The sequence below is a fragment of the Balaenoptera ricei genome, chromosome 9 (assembly GCF_028023285.1).
Source record: "Balaenoptera ricei isolate mBalRic1 chromosome 9, mBalRic1.hap2, whole genome shotgun sequence".
NCBI lineage: Eukaryota > Metazoa > Chordata > Mammalia > Artiodactyla > Balaenopteridae > Balaenoptera > Balaenoptera ricei.
Window position 1 is genome coordinate 62,538,071 of NC_082647.1, and position 15,717 is coordinate 62,553,787.

General features: G+C 36.7%; 1 protein-coding gene across 1 annotated transcript in view; it reads left to right on the forward strand.

Annotated features, from left to right (window-relative positions):
- The window catches only part of UMAD1 (UBAP1-MVB12-associated (UMA) domain containing 1), a 235,057-nt gene that overhangs the window by 151,250 nt on the left and 68,090 nt on the right, over nt 1-15,717 (forward strand). Inside the window, exon 3 of the mRNA XM_059933907.1 lies at nt 9,623-9,696. Coding sequence (XP_059789890.1) covers nt 9,623-9,696 — 74 coding nt within the window. The remainder of the gene's footprint in view (nt 1-9,622; nt 9,697-15,717) is intronic.

The window sequence follows — 15,717 nt, forward strand, 5'->3', positions numbered from 1 at the left end:
ATTTAAATAACAACATAAATATGGAATAAATACTAATTATAACATCTGTATGTAAACACTTAATTAGAACAAAACTAAAATAAATTGTAAAATACAGTATTGACCAGCGGTAGACTTACCTTTAACTTCTACCATTTTATTGCTCTAAATAGAGAATAGCACATCTTATTTTTTAAATTTTTATATTTAATTATGGTAAAATACACATAAGTTTTACCATCTTAACCGTTTTTAAATGTACAGTTCAGTTTTGTTAAGTACATTCACAATGTTGTAAGTCAGTCTCTAGAACTCTGATATTGCAAAACTCAAACTCTCTACCTACCTATTAAACAACAGCTCTCTGCTTCCTCTTCCCTCCAGCCGCTGGCAACCACCATTCTACTTTCTATCTCTATGAATTTGACTATTCTAGGCATTCATGTAAAAGTAATCATACAGTATGTATCTTTTTGTGACTGACATTTTACTTGACACAGTGCCTTCAAGGTTTATCCATGTTGTAGCATTATGTCAGAATTTCCTTCCTTGAAAGGCTGAATAATACTCCATTGTATGTATTCATGTACCACATTTTGTTTATCCACTCATCTGTTGATGGACACTTGGGTTGCTTCCGCATTTTGACTCTTATGAAAGATGCCGCTATGAACATGGTGTGCAAATATTTCTTCAAGACCCTGCTTTCAGTTCTTTTGGGAATTTATTGGTCCCCAACTTTAGCACAGGGATATGTATGTACTCTCTAAATATTTAAACAATGTGAGAGGGAAGGAGAAAAGGAGGGAGGGGACAGTCATTCCCAAAATTAGGCAGATGATAATCTGTCAGCCATGTAAGCTTATCTCAGTCAGCTTATCTCAGTGTTTCTCAAAGTATTGTTTGTGAATCAACTACATTAGAATCTCCTGGAATGCTTACTAAAACTTTAGATTTTTAGGCCCTTCACTAAACTTCGCAAGTCTGAATCTCCTGTGAGAAGCAGGAATTTGCACCTCAGGTGATTTTTACACATACTGAAATGTGAGGTGCAGTGCCCCACTGGCAAGGAGATGTCTCATAATTTACTTGCTGATGCATATGAAGGTCCTGCTCTCTGCTACTTTCAGCCCCTGCTTTCCCTTAAGGCACATTCATCCCAGGCTAGCCCATGATCCACTTTCTTTTCCATTCTGTCTGTATATTATAGCCCAACTAAAAGTTCCATAAATATAACAAAGGATGGTCAGGCCTGAGTTCGCAATCCTCAACTTTGACCCAGGCCCAGTCAGGGTCCTTCCTCCTCAGGAGGCTAATTGCTGATTCACTGTTGCTCTTTACCTGCTTCTAGTTAGTAGACCAGCGAACAGATTAGGACTTTCTCCCTCAGACCTTGTGGTGTTTAGTTTTACCTGAGTTCTTAAAGGGGCCAAATCTCTTGTCTTATATAAGCATTTTAAATATGACATATTGTGACCCTCAGGACAGTGATGTCACACACTTATATTGTATAACTAAATGAGAAGTGTGACGTCTTCAGTAAAGCCAACCAGCCTCTTTTGCATTTTGAAAGCAAACTCGTTGTCTTCATCTAGTAATCACATCATGCCACCTCATCACATCCACCACGTGTGGCCTTGCTTCTAGTTGTGATTTGCAAGTGATTCATTTTTTTAATATCAACTTTTCTTCAAGTAATACTGGTATTTTTAGAAATATTCTCTTCAAACTTTTGTGTGATACAAGAGCATGTTTATATATTTCACTTCCATTAAAAGTAATGATACTGACTGATACATACTTTATTTTTAATGAAAGGACCTGGAGGGAAGAAAAGCCCTAATATGAAGCTTGTTTTTGTTACAGCTGGCCACTTTTTCCACAGTGTGCTTCTTTCAGATTTCTATTCCTTAGTTGATTTGGTACTCCCATAATTTTCAGTTTTTGGCTAATTTTTACAACCAGTTTTTGTGATTTCCGTTTTCTTGGCTGAAATCCCCTCTAGAATGTAAATGCTGTGAGGGCAGGAATGGTATTGCTATAGTTCGCATGGTGCCCAGCATGATAATATGGCACATAAATAGGTATTTAACAAATATTTGTTGAATGAATGAAAGAACGTGAAGCTGATTGTAATGTTTCATGTACTGCTTTTATTGTTTCTGCTAGAAATTTTCTTTGCAGTTTTCTGTTACACTACAACTCTTTGATCAATGTAAGAACTCAGTTTCAAGCGATTGACAGCTTACCTACCTAATATCTCTGATTAGACCAACTGATGCTATAGGTTGAAACACACATTTGCTCTCATGGGGTCACTTATTTTTCTATGTGGAAAACTGACTGAGCAGAACTCCTGACACCAACAAGTAATTCTACAGGCTTATTCTGTTGGTTGCAAAGGAGACGGGACACTCTTGAGTGTGAGTGACTTGATGCCAGTGATCTCCAGCCTAGGTTGCATTATTGGTGATGGATCAATGCCATCATCTTCACCTACAACAGGCAGAACATTTGAGTCTTTGTTTCAGGATACCAGATAAACTGGTAGAGTGAGCCTTTTTTTTTTTTTTTTTTCTATTTACAGATTTATGTTTCAAACCATACACACTGAAAATCCTTTTCGTGTCAGTCCTGTTTGTTTGCAACAGGGCCTATAGAACCTGTCCGAGGACTGCTCAGAGCCGCCCTTTGTGTAGAGCTTTCTTTCAGCATCATTTTGGGATTCAGGGTCAGAAATGATCAGCCCAACGTACTCTTGCAGTATGTAAATTTACTCTGATTTAAGAAAGCTATTAACAAAAAACCTTTGAATGCATATTTGTACAGCGTGATACAATATTGTACAAATGTACAAGTACAAAGTTAATTTGGCCTTTTGAGTTTCTAGTCTTCCAGCCTAAAAGAATGCCTGGGCTTAACTGTTTAACATAGTGTTAAATACTTAATTGATGTTTTTAGATTGCTTAAAATCTTCCAGAAAAATTTTTACTCATAGCTACAAAGTGACAAGACTCAGAACTAAAGAAATCTGTGGAATCCTAGGACAAGTTATTTAAGAGCAGGCCAGGACGACTGATCAGTGAGTCTGACTTCAGTTGGATTTGCTGGTATTCTTACTTCTGTGAGTCAGTGCCTTTAAGTATCCAGTGTGACCCTAAGCTTTCAATGCAGTAAGCAAAGTTTTAGCTGTATGATTTTTAATAGCAGTCATAATGTTGAAATCTAACATGATGCCTAAAAGTTGTATATAAATACGTGTTAAAATTAAAATCCACACTGATGTCTTATAAAATACATTGCCTGTTTTACTGAACCCTTAATTTTAATTTTTCTTCATGTTTTAACAACTTTTTATGAGCCCTTAGTGAGTGTGTGTGTAGAATTATCTTTCTCATTGTCCCCCTCCCACATACAGTTGAATCAACAGATGTTTACTGAGTATTCACTTCATTATCAGAATGATGCCAGTGTGTTAGTTGTAAGTATCCTTAACGAATTTGGGTGTAATCATTTTGGTATGCTAATTTAATATGTTCTTGGTGCCATTTTAATTTGTTTTTCTTTCATTCCTAGTCAGCTTGAACCTTTTCCTCCATTTGTTTGCTAACTGCACTCCTCCCTCTATGGCTTAGGTGTTCCTGTTCTTGGCTTATTTTCTTGTGGGGTCACAGTTGTCTTCAGAATCCTGGCCTGACAGCAGCAGGCTCCTGGGCAGGGCATGTCTTCAGCAATTAGTACTTTTGCTTTCTCTTTATCCCTCCTTTCTTCATTATAGTGGAAAACGGGAAGCAAGTGCACAGTATTAGAAAAAGTGGAAGGGAAAATGAAACTGAACTGGAGGAGACTTAAATGTAAAGCGTGTGAAACTGAGTTGGATAACTTCACTCAGGTTTTGATGAGTAATGGGAAGCTGCATGGTAGCATGTGATGATTTGGCATTGTCGGCAGACTTGGATTCCAACACCAGGTCTGCCATTCTTAAAAGGATATAACAAAGCCTACCTCACAACACTGCCACGGGCACTAAATGAGATAGCGGGAGAGGGCGTCTTCTTTCACCTCTGCTATGCTGAAGATCATGGTGACCGCTACTCACAACAGCAGAGCAGCAATTGACACCAACACCTGACCAAATGTTTGTCTTGCCCCAGCTTCTCTCCCTTCTTCTCTGCAATTAGTGTTTAACATGTTTTCTCATTTAATCTGTATAATAGCTTTATTATGTATCATGTTTCCCATTTTTCAGATGAGGAAATTGAGGCTCTGAGAAGTTAAGTAACTTGCACAAGGTCATGGATTTGGTAAAGGATTTGGGTTTTGTTCTATCGTTTCCAAAGCCATTCTCTTGCCACAGTGCCAGGCCGCCTTGGATAATGAGTGTGTGACTGAAGAATGAAAAGGAGTTAATGGAGGGGCCATTCCACTGTTCTTTCCACTACTTCACTTGGTGAATGACTAACAAGCCAACACTCCCAGAGGGTATTTGCATTTTAAAAGAGGAGCTCATTAACCCTAATGAATCTCTAATTGGTAGAATTTGTGGGGGAGATATTTCTGAGCACTGGGGCTTTCTCCTGTGTCTTCAAGGTGTCTGGCTATCCTTTTCTCCTCTGCAGATTATCAGCTATTCTGGAATCAGAATCATGTAGTAGAATGCAGTCCATTCTGCAAGTCTGCCCCAAATACAATTAAATGAATTAACAGGGAGTTGTGAAAAGAATCATCTAAAGGAAAATAAGTGTGAGTTAACATTGTATAAAATGAATGTTCAAGAGCTAAATAACACATTTGGCAATGTTGAGAGTCTTCTTAAAAGTCTGGTAAAAATAATATATTTCATATTCAGTTTTAACTTCAGAAATGTTCTATCAACATTTCCCATAGTGTGTCACTCTGCAAGATGTTTAATAGGTATCCAATGAATAAAGTGGCTTTATAGTCAAAAACATTGGGAAAAAATTTTTTTTAGTTTCTTTACTGTAGAGTTTCTCAGAGCCTTTAATATGTTACAGTGCATTGGAAATCAGTTGGAAGGGAATGCATTCTGTAGCTTTTTCTCATACTTTTGACCACAGAAATATTTTTTCCATGCAAACCCCTTGAAACTAGTGTTTTGTAGACTGCATTCTCAGATATGAAGTTCTAGATAATTCCTCTCCAATAAAAGAAAGAAAACAGATTTCTGTATTCACAGCTTTTCATATGTAGGCAGGCTCCAATTCTGTCCATACCAGCCCATTCCCAGTCTTGTTGGACTCTAGGGCATTCCAATAATAACACCCTTCTTACCCAGATAAGATCTGGCCAATTTAGTAAAAAAAAAAAAAACAAAAAAAAAACCCAAAAAACAGATGGAGACCAAATTCTCATCTTTATTGCCTATAAAGCTAGTGTTGAAGAATGTGGCTTCCATCAAGGAGCAGATGGGTTTCCTAATCTGAACCCCAGAATTAGATTGAACTCCATCCTGTTACAGGATCTTCTGGGCTGGGGCAGGCTTCCCCAAGTGGGAGGAGGCCCCTGTGGAGGGTCAGAGCAGACAGAGCCCAGTTCCCTCTGGTCCTCCCCACGAGAAGAGGGAGGGGAGAACCATGTGCAGCTGAGTCTTTCCAGATCACCAACCCAGGGATTGGAGAGTGGACGGAGGCTGGGGTGAATGTTACTAGAGTTCCCTCCACATTGAAGGAGGCCTAAGGAGTGAAGGTGCTCCCTTACTCACCCATCACCCCTCCCCAAAACAAATCTCCTCCGGGTGATCCAAACAGGCATTCAGGTTCCCCTCCCATCACTGAGGGTTTCTGCTCTTTTCACTTCCCCTTGTACCTGGTGCTCACTCTTCATCACTTTTCTCCTCTCCCTCGACCAGATTCACCCAGTAGAATGGGATCATGATCATATGCTAATGATGTCCCTTTCTCATTTCCTTATGTACCATAATTCAGCTTTTTATCCTAGAAAAGGTGGAGTGTATATATTCTCTAAAACAGGGATCTGGAAACTACAGCCTGACTCAACTTGTTTTTGTAAACAAAATTTTATTGGAACACAGCCGCATGCATTGGTTTGTATATTATCTATGGCTGCTCCTGGCTACAATGATAGAGTGGAGAAGTTGTAACAGAGACGATATGGCCCACAAAGCCTAAAATGTTTACTATGTAGCCCCACTAATCTAAAATACAGGTGAATTTCACTTCAGTCCTTTAAATTCTAAAAGAGCTTCATTAGTATGCATATACGGCCTTTCTCGTTTACTCACTCTAAATAAAAACTACACTTTAAACCAAGAAACTTGCATAGCTGTAGTATAAGAGGGATTTTGCCTCTTATAAAACTGTTTCCAGCCTTTCAAACTTATGGGAAAGTATCAAGGGGACCGTGTGTGTGCCTTGAAGGACCAGAAGGAAGGACAGAGGCTTGTTCTGATCAGGAGTATTTGGCATTATCAGTGGAAAGGGAAGAGACCAGATAAGCCATGGGGCCTATGGAAGAAAAATGGAGTAGAGAGAAGTGTTAGGGGGGCCCGTGGGGTTGGACCAGCTTTCGGAGCCCTGGGCTCTTCTTCCCACTGATCCCCAGTTTAGGGGCTTGATTCTCCCCACCTCAGCCACCATCCATTGGAACCTTCCACCAGGCCACACAGTCTCCCCCAGATATGTCAGGAGACTCGGCTCTGCTCCCACTGTGGCTGACTTCTTCCTGGGAGACTTCAGGCGAGTCCCTGGGCACCTCTGCCATCAGGCTCACCGTAAACTGGGGGAGGAGGGAAATGGGGAGGATGTCTTGCTGCGCCGTAGTGAGAATCAATTGTGGTGTTTTAAACAAGACATTAGGAAATGTAAGTACTGTGAACATTTTTATTGTTTCTTTTCATTTTTTATCGAAGTATAGTTGATTTACAATGTGCCAATCTCTGCTGTACAGCAAAGTGACTCAGTTATACACATATAGACATTCTTTTTTTGTATTCTTTTCCATTATAGTTTGTCCCAGGAGATTGGATATAGTTCCCTATGCTATGCAGTAGAATCTTGTTGTTTATCCATTCTACATGTAATAGTTTGCATCTGTTTTGTTGTTTTTGTCCTTCCTTTTAAACAGCTGACTTGCAAATGAAATTTTTGAATCTATACAGCACATAAATTAGAATTAAGTGATGTCTGAAAACTAAAGTACCTTATTTCACGTTCATCACATGCATCTTTATTTATTGTTGAAGTATCTAACTTTCATGTGGGTTATAACAAGTTAGAGAAAATAACTGAATTTTTACCATGATCAAATAATTCTTCAGTGGGAGGAAAAAAACTTCAAAAGTTATATTTCACTGTGACCTCTTCTTTTCTGTTTGTTGTTTGTGTAGTTTTCATTTTGTGCCTTTGTTTATAGAGAATCATCTCGCAGATGGCATTTTTTCCTTGTAATCAGTTATTGTCCTGAGTCATCGCCAGATATGGCATTCCAGGAAATAGCGATTGTACAGTTGCTTCCAGGCAGATGTGTTGTGTGATGTCAAGAACACTGGCTGATAACCTTTCTGGTTATTCAAGCAGTAGGGAGAAATGGAGAAAGTGTGATACAGATACACACCTTGGAATCAGAAACTGGCAAAGGAAGCACAGACTTTGTGCTGAATGATTTCAGCCAAATAGTGTTTGTATGGCTAGGGGATGGCCCAATAATCATTTTAAAAGGTGAAAAAAAATCTTTCTTGAGTAAATGACCTTTCATATTGGAAGCCACATACTTCCGTATAAACCTCAGGCATGTGAGTTATTAAACACACCTGACCTCAATATACAGAGACTTGCATTACCTTGGCTGCTCATGCTGTTGTGGTCTCAGTGGTCTCATTGCCTTTACCCAGGCAAACTAAACAACTTGTGCATTGGTTTTGCCATCTGTGAACTGGGGGTTGGCTAGCTTTTCCCTAACTTTAAAGACAAGGGGGATTTCTGAAAATAAGACTCTTCCTGATGTGCAAATAAATGGTCAGTTTAAACAGTAACTTTAAAAAATCAATCAAAATTGTTGTTTGACATCCTGGGTCATAAACATAAGTTGACATAATTTTTCACTTAACAACTATTAACTCTATTATCCTATAGATGTAATTTAAAAGTTCCTAATGCTTTTGTTTCAATATGATTCTTTTAAAAAATCATTAACTGTTTTTAAAATCTAACAAGTTATGCTCCAAGTACAGATCACTAATAACAATACATCATAATGGTATTTAATAAATTTGCCTTTTAAGTTTCACAAATGTGTTTTAGAGGAAAAACACTAACTGTATGCTCAAATAAAGCTTTTATTACATACCATTTAGTATTATCACAGTTTTATAGACCAGAAACTATAAATAGAAGTTCACTAATTTACTCAGCTAGTATTTATGGAACGCCTCCTACTATGGGCTGGGTTCCGCCCAATAGTAATAATGCCGTACTTAGCTGAGAACACCACTTGTAGGCTGGAATATGCATGATGTGCTTGGATTTTAAACATTTGGGGGATTTCCTTTATCTTTTAAGTAAGTAAACTACCAACTTAATTCTTGCTTTATGGTTTTAGAATTCAACAGAATTTTATTTAATTCTTTAAAATTTTCACAGGGCCCTTTCTTGACTATAGCCATTGGTAAACTAAACTTTTATGTTTCACTATGGAAAAGTTAAGCCCAGCCCAGACTTTCATACTTTGTTACCTCCAGTGAAGACTGTGACCTTCCCTATGTTAACAAATTCCTAACCTTTAGCGTCAGCCAAGTCATAATATATGAATTTTGTAATCTTCCCTGTTGTAGACATTCCTGAGCTGGCTTAATTTTATGGGAAGAGCAGTTTACAAATTACTAAATTAACCTCTCATTATGCTTTTAAGAAGTACGCTGATTATTTCTTTACCTACCATGTGTTAATCACAGATTATTAGTTAATACATTATAATAGGACACGAATACATTAAATTATGCCTGTACTTACCTAACTGTATTTCTGTCTGTCCTATGTCCTTAGACGCAGCCTAGTCACCAACTTTGTTTAAATAATATAACCCTCCCAGGCACCACCTTTAGGAATCAAACTATTAACTGAATGCTAATTTATGAATTTGTTCATTGTTCTTTCCTGCTGTAAACATTGTTTGACATATGGTTAATTACTACATGGAAACATATATATCTACTCTGAGGCAAATCCACAGAGACACAAATAAACACTTATAAAGAGTAAACCTTATTAGAAAACAAATTTGAAGGACAGTTATTCATATTATAAAGAATTTTTTTTAAGACTTTTAATGTTTGAAAATAATTTGCTTTATCTTCAAATTATAAGTTTTCCTAGTTTATTTGAAATATGACTTGATTTACAAAATATAAATTCACTTGATTTTTCCAGAGTAAACCTATATAAAGCAGGATACATTTCTGGTTTAGATTGTATATCTGTGTATTTACGGATGATTTCTGTGACCTTTATAAAATTACTGTTCTTAAATATTAACTTATTTACTTTGTAACAAAGGAAATAGTAATTGCTTCCACAATGTAAAACATACAAAAGATATTTCAGATAAATAGTAGACAGTTTGGCCTCAGTGGTATGCTAAAGTTTTATTTTTTTCTTTTGCTTCATAGGAGATACAGCTCATGAGCAAAGAGTGGCAGCAAGAGGCAAAACTTCAGGCATAGAAGGCAATGAGACTTTGGAGGTAAGTGAAACTCAATGAGTCCTTTTGGTGTAAAACCGAATAAGTCAATGTGATTATGTATACCTCTGAGGATAAATAGTAACTTCCACTCTTGCTATGCAAATAGGTGCCTAGGTATCAGGAGAACAGGTGATCTGCTGAAAATCAGGGTATGGCAGGCAGGAGTGACTTCCTAAGTGCTAAGCTTTTCCCAGTGCTGGTAATGGAAACTCTCTGTTGGAAATAGAGGAATAGAACACTGAAGTTAAAACATTTGAATTATTTTTACTTGAGAGATTGTTTTCTATTACATTTGAATAAATAGGTAATATATGAACCTATAGAGAAAGGTTTGAAAATAACTTATTCAGAACTGTCTTACATTAGCATTTCCACCATCAAAGTACACTCCTTGACATTGTTTGGTAAAAAGACTAAGGCTTTTGTTCTTTTCCACCTGAGAAAATTATTTGCTCTTTGCGGGTACTTGAAAGTGTAGTTCACATACTTTCATATTCTGTGTAGAAACATACTAACCTTATTTAATCACTGAAATAGTCATTTTTAAGACTTTGGGGGAATGCTAACTATTAGAGTGGAAGAGATATCCATGGGTTTTGAAACCTTCTATGTGGTGACACACCTCTACGTATATTCTACATGTAGAACGTGAGGGTATTGCATACAACTGGAGTGACATAAGGGAACCTGGCCTGTTTGATTCATCACCATATCCGCAAAGCCTAGCACAGAACAGGAAGTCAAAAATATTTGTTAAATGAATGAATAAATACAATCATGAGTTATAGAGAGTAATGTTCATCTTAAGAGAGATTTTTTTGTATTTATATTTTCCACAGTGAGTAAATATTTTATAATCAAGAGAAAAACATTTAAAGAAGTTACATGGGAACTAAATTGATGTAGAAGAAGAAAAGAGCCATCTTTCCCATAAAACTGTGCATTGTTTTTTTTTATTAATGCATGCAACAAATATTTATTAAGCACTGACTGTATTCAATGCACTGTGCAAGGGGCTGAGTATATAGTACTGAAAAAAAAGATACAAGGACAAAGAAGAATTTCCTGTCTATATGTTGAAGCATCTTGATCTCTTTTATTTATTCAAATATTTATTGTGTACTGAACATAAGTAGCATCTTTGATAGGAAATAAAGGTTGATATATTTGAGCTTTAGGAAAGAACCACCAAGATGGTTTAGAAATCATCCGTGATTACTTGAATTTAACTGCTTAGTTAGGTATGTGATCCAGTGGAAATGTCTGCGGAACTCAATTATTTTTCAAAGTCGATTTATTGATAGGAAGAATTCCAAGATTAATTTTGAAGGAAAGAAACTTTTGAGAATAGATCTTCAGAGATTTGAAACTAGCTCATTATTGTGCTACTTCCTAGTCTCTCCACTATACAATCAATTCTTAACCATTAAGACTGGATTTTTATACTCATGGTATAACAGATAAAAGTGCCTTCTCTCTGAATAGTTGCTGGGGATTGGGTAGACACTGTTTGCTCTCAGAGAGCTTACTGATGTAGCAGAAATGAAATAGGGAGACTCCAAATGAGATGACAGGGTTAAGTCACAGTACAAGAGGGTAATACTAAAATACTTTTAGAGGCTAGTGTGATTCACCACAGAAAAGCCAACTAATCACTTATCCCCACCTTAAGTATCCAAAATGGAATTTATTATTCCTTGCTTTAAAAATCTAAAACCACAAACATCGCTTCATGTTTCCTACCCCTTCCCCCGCATAATCTACCTTGATGGGTCAAGATGAGTCTTATCTAGTCTCATGGTTTTCAATTCTTTGAAGAGTCTGATGACTCCCAGAGTATATCTCCACATAGACCTCTCCCCAAAGCTGTAGACTGTATCCAGCTGTCTACCTGCCATTTCACTTACAAGTTTCTAAACAGTTCAGCCTTTACTTGAGCAAAGAAGAACTATTGATTTCTGACCCCACCACCCTGAAGCTTCTCTCTGCTCAAGTTTTCACCATCACTGTTTAATAACACCACCCTTTATATAGTGGTTTAGAATCACACCCCTTGAGGTACCCCTGGTTCCTTTCTTTCCCTCACAGTCTACATGCAGTTCCACCCGTAAGTCCTATCACCTCTCCCTCTATATCCGGACTCTGACCCCTTCTCAACATGGGCATTGCTAGGAATTTAAGCCACCACTTTCGCCCAGACTCTCTGCCTCCATTCTTCCCCCTTAAGTCCGTTCTCCTCACAGCCCGCAGAAATTGAATCAGATCACATCACTCCTTGGCTTCAAACATGCTGGCTGCCCACTGTAACTGGAATCACTGCTAAGCTCCTTACAATGGGCTATAAGGAGCTGCATGTGCTCTCAGACTTCATTTCTCTTCATACCCCAAACCCCATCCCCATCCACCAGCTGCCTTTCTGTCCCTTGATGATGTTAAGCTCTTTCCTATCTCAGCCTTTTCATTTGCTACCCCTTCTTTACTGGAGCCTCACTTGCCTGCCTCCTTATCATTCAGGTCTTAGTTCAAGTGCCAGTCTTCGTGAGGACCTCAGCTGAAGTGTCTCTTCCCCCAGTCACTCTCACGTAACCCTGTTTTATATTCTCCATCAAGGTTATCACTATTTCAGATTATCCACTGGTTTACTGTCTGACTGACTCTCCTGACTACAGTGAAAATAGACTGTGGGTCTAGAATAATGCCTGGAACATAGAAGGTGCTCAATAAACAGCTGTTAACTGATAATCTAGATTTCATTGAATGTCATCATGTGTCTTGGCAAATTAAAGGCCTAAAAATGTCATTTGACTCATTGTTCTCCGCCCCCCTTTATCAAATCTATCATCAAGTCCTGTTGATTCTTGATGTTGATGTTCTTCTTGATTCAGATATCTTCCAAATCTGGTTCCTCATACTCCATCCTCATCTGTCCACTTGACTGTTATTAGACAAGCAGCTTCTTTCCCAAATCCCTTTCCGAAAAAGAACAGCAGGGGGTTTTTTGTTTTGTTTTGTTTTTAGTTCAGGCCCGCAAATGCCTTGAAATCTACAGAATAAAGCTTAAACCCAAAACCCTGTTCAAGTGTCACCTTCGTTGTGAACTCATTTCCCTGCTGTCCCAGCCAGAGATAACCCCAGCGTCCTTTTACTACTTGTGTTGCCTTTTATGACTTCCCTATAGTGTGAGTTCCTGGAAGGTGGAGACTCCACCTTCTTTACCTTTACAGCCTCCGCACAGACACACATGGTGTGACATAGGTGCCCAGTCAATGATTTCTAGATGGATACATGAATAATAAGTGGTCTTCTGCAAATGCTGTCTTATGAGTAAATCTCTTCATTTAGTTCTGTTTTCCATCTTACATTATCAACACACAGTTATTTTTTTCTCACTGTAAAAAAAATGTTTTTCTTTTATTTCTTAGGAGTTACCCGTAAAAAAAAAATCTGTTAATTTAGATTATTTTTGACACTCAATACATTAGCAAGGCAAAGTATAATGATTTCAGTTGATATTTTGAAAGACATACATCTGATTAAAACGTTGTACCTATTGTACCTAATAGGAAAGTCTCATTATTTTCATTTTTAATGGCTATACAACAAATGTTGAAACATTATTTATAACGAAAACATATTTGGTCAGTTAGTGTGGGTTCCATAGAGCTTCAAAATAACACTCTTAATTACCAAAACATAAGTTGTTTTTCTAAAGACCTTTTGGAGAAGGTAGATTTTAGTATCCCCAAAAAGTTTTTTTGGTGAATTCAGATAAACATGTAGATTGCCTACTATTTTCGAGGAATTGTTGGACATGGACATGGGGCGGAGAGGATATGAAGATATGTAAGACTCCGTGATTCTAACTTATAGAAGCTGACATTCTCAATCTATTCATGAAAATTAGAAAACTCCACATGTCATTATAATATAAAGTGGAATAAATAAGTTTCTTAAATTCCATAACTACAAAGATAACTGAGACTTTAGTGGAGGAAGAAATATCATTAGGGAGAATCAAGCAAGGCTTCATGTATTAGGTGAGCTTTGAACCATGAAAAAAATTTTTTTACTATTTATACAATTAATTTTATATGATTAATATAAATTCCTGTGAAATGAAATCCCTCATTAAGAACATTTTAGACATACAGAAGCAAATCATGGTATGAAACTACTTTCCACACATGGATCTCAATGACAGGTAATAAAATATTTTAAAAAATGAATGAAACCTGGCCTGTGCTATACTGTAGTATTTTTTTGTTTGTTTTTAACATCTTTATTGGAGTATAATTGCTTTACAATGGTGTGTTAGTTTCTGCTTTATAACAAAGTGAATCAGTTATACATATATACTGTAGTTTTAATGGCAGTTAAAATATTTTGTTATAGATAGCTAGTGGGAAGCAGCCTCATAGCACAGGGAGATCAGCTCGGTGCTTTGTGACCACCTAGAGGGGTGGAATAGGGAGGGTGGGAGGGAGATGCAAGAGGGAGGGGATATGGGGATATATGTATACGTATAGCTGATTCACTTTGTTATACAGCAGAAACTAACACACCATTGTAAAGCAGTTATACTCCAATAAACATGTTAAAAATGTATATATATATTTTGTTAAGTAGTCTGTGATGTTTTCCCTTACACTTTATATAGCCCAAGTATACCTCAAAACTGTGTTGCCTCTCCAAGTACAACTGTCTCACAGACATCAAGGAAATTCTAACATCTAGATGAAATATAATTTGAAAAAAAGGAGATCTGGTTTGGGCATCAAATAAGTTAAATTTTACAAAGTTGGAGTATAACTTATTTTAATAAACAAAAGACTATGAAAAGCAGCATATTTTTTTGTGTAAGTAATTAGTGGGACTTTTTACTTCAAGAAACTGAAAATAATATAGCATTCATTCCAGGAAATCATAATTTCTCAAGTACGTTTTTCTCTTCTTTAATCCCCCTCTCTAAATATTTCAGGGTTTCTATTAATGATGACTTTAATTATGTACTACTGTTTGTACCTTAGCTTTCCCTGTATATGATCCTAAAGTATCATTACCTAAAATAGGGTAACTTAAGGAAACAATGAACTATTTAGTCATCAAATGTGGTTTCTCCCGGGTTGTGCTTTCATCTTATGTTTTAATTGCCATTGGTAACTCTTAACAGAATTCACCATGTTTTTGGTATGTAGTGTATAAAGCTCCTGTAAACTGTGTTTGGGCTTATTAAAGTCATTAGACTCTAGTACTTGGGGAAAAAGTGATAATTTAGAACTAATTATCCAATTGGAAGTTTATCTTCCTCCTTCTGTTCCTTCTTTTTTTCTTGTTGCCTTTCTGGGTAAATTTTGGTAGTGAGTTGTAATGACATTACAACTACTTATTGCTTTCTGCTACTGTAGGAGCCTGGTTATTTACAGCTCAGGGGGATAAACCCACAGATTAATAGGGGGCCTGGTTTTGAATTTTTGTCATTATGATTCATCTCTTCAGGGAATTAACATTACAAGTTAAGTAAGTAAGTAGTCATTCTTTTCTAATCTTCAGTCTAATTTTATATGGTGAAAACTGGAACCATATTAGCTACTAATTTACTAGTGGACCTATTGCTTTTTGGTTTGTAGGTGCACTTTGAGAGCTATGAATATGGAAATATCAGTTTTTTAATATAATTATATCCAATTTTGGTGACTATTAATTTTAACCAGTTTTAGCAGATACTTTTAGATTGTTTGTTGAACTTAAATTTCTTTTATTTGTACTAAAAAAGTATTTTTAAATTTGCATTTTTGTTAGCCTCTTTATTTTATTGAAATATATTTGACATACAATATTATATTAGTTTCATGTGTACAACATAGTGATTCAACATTTGTATGCATTGCAAAATGATCACCACAATAAGTCTAGTTAACCATCTGTCACTATACAAAGTTAATACAGTGTTATTGACTGTATTCCCCATGCTGTACATTACATTCTCATGACTTATAACTGGAAGTTTGTATTTGTATAACT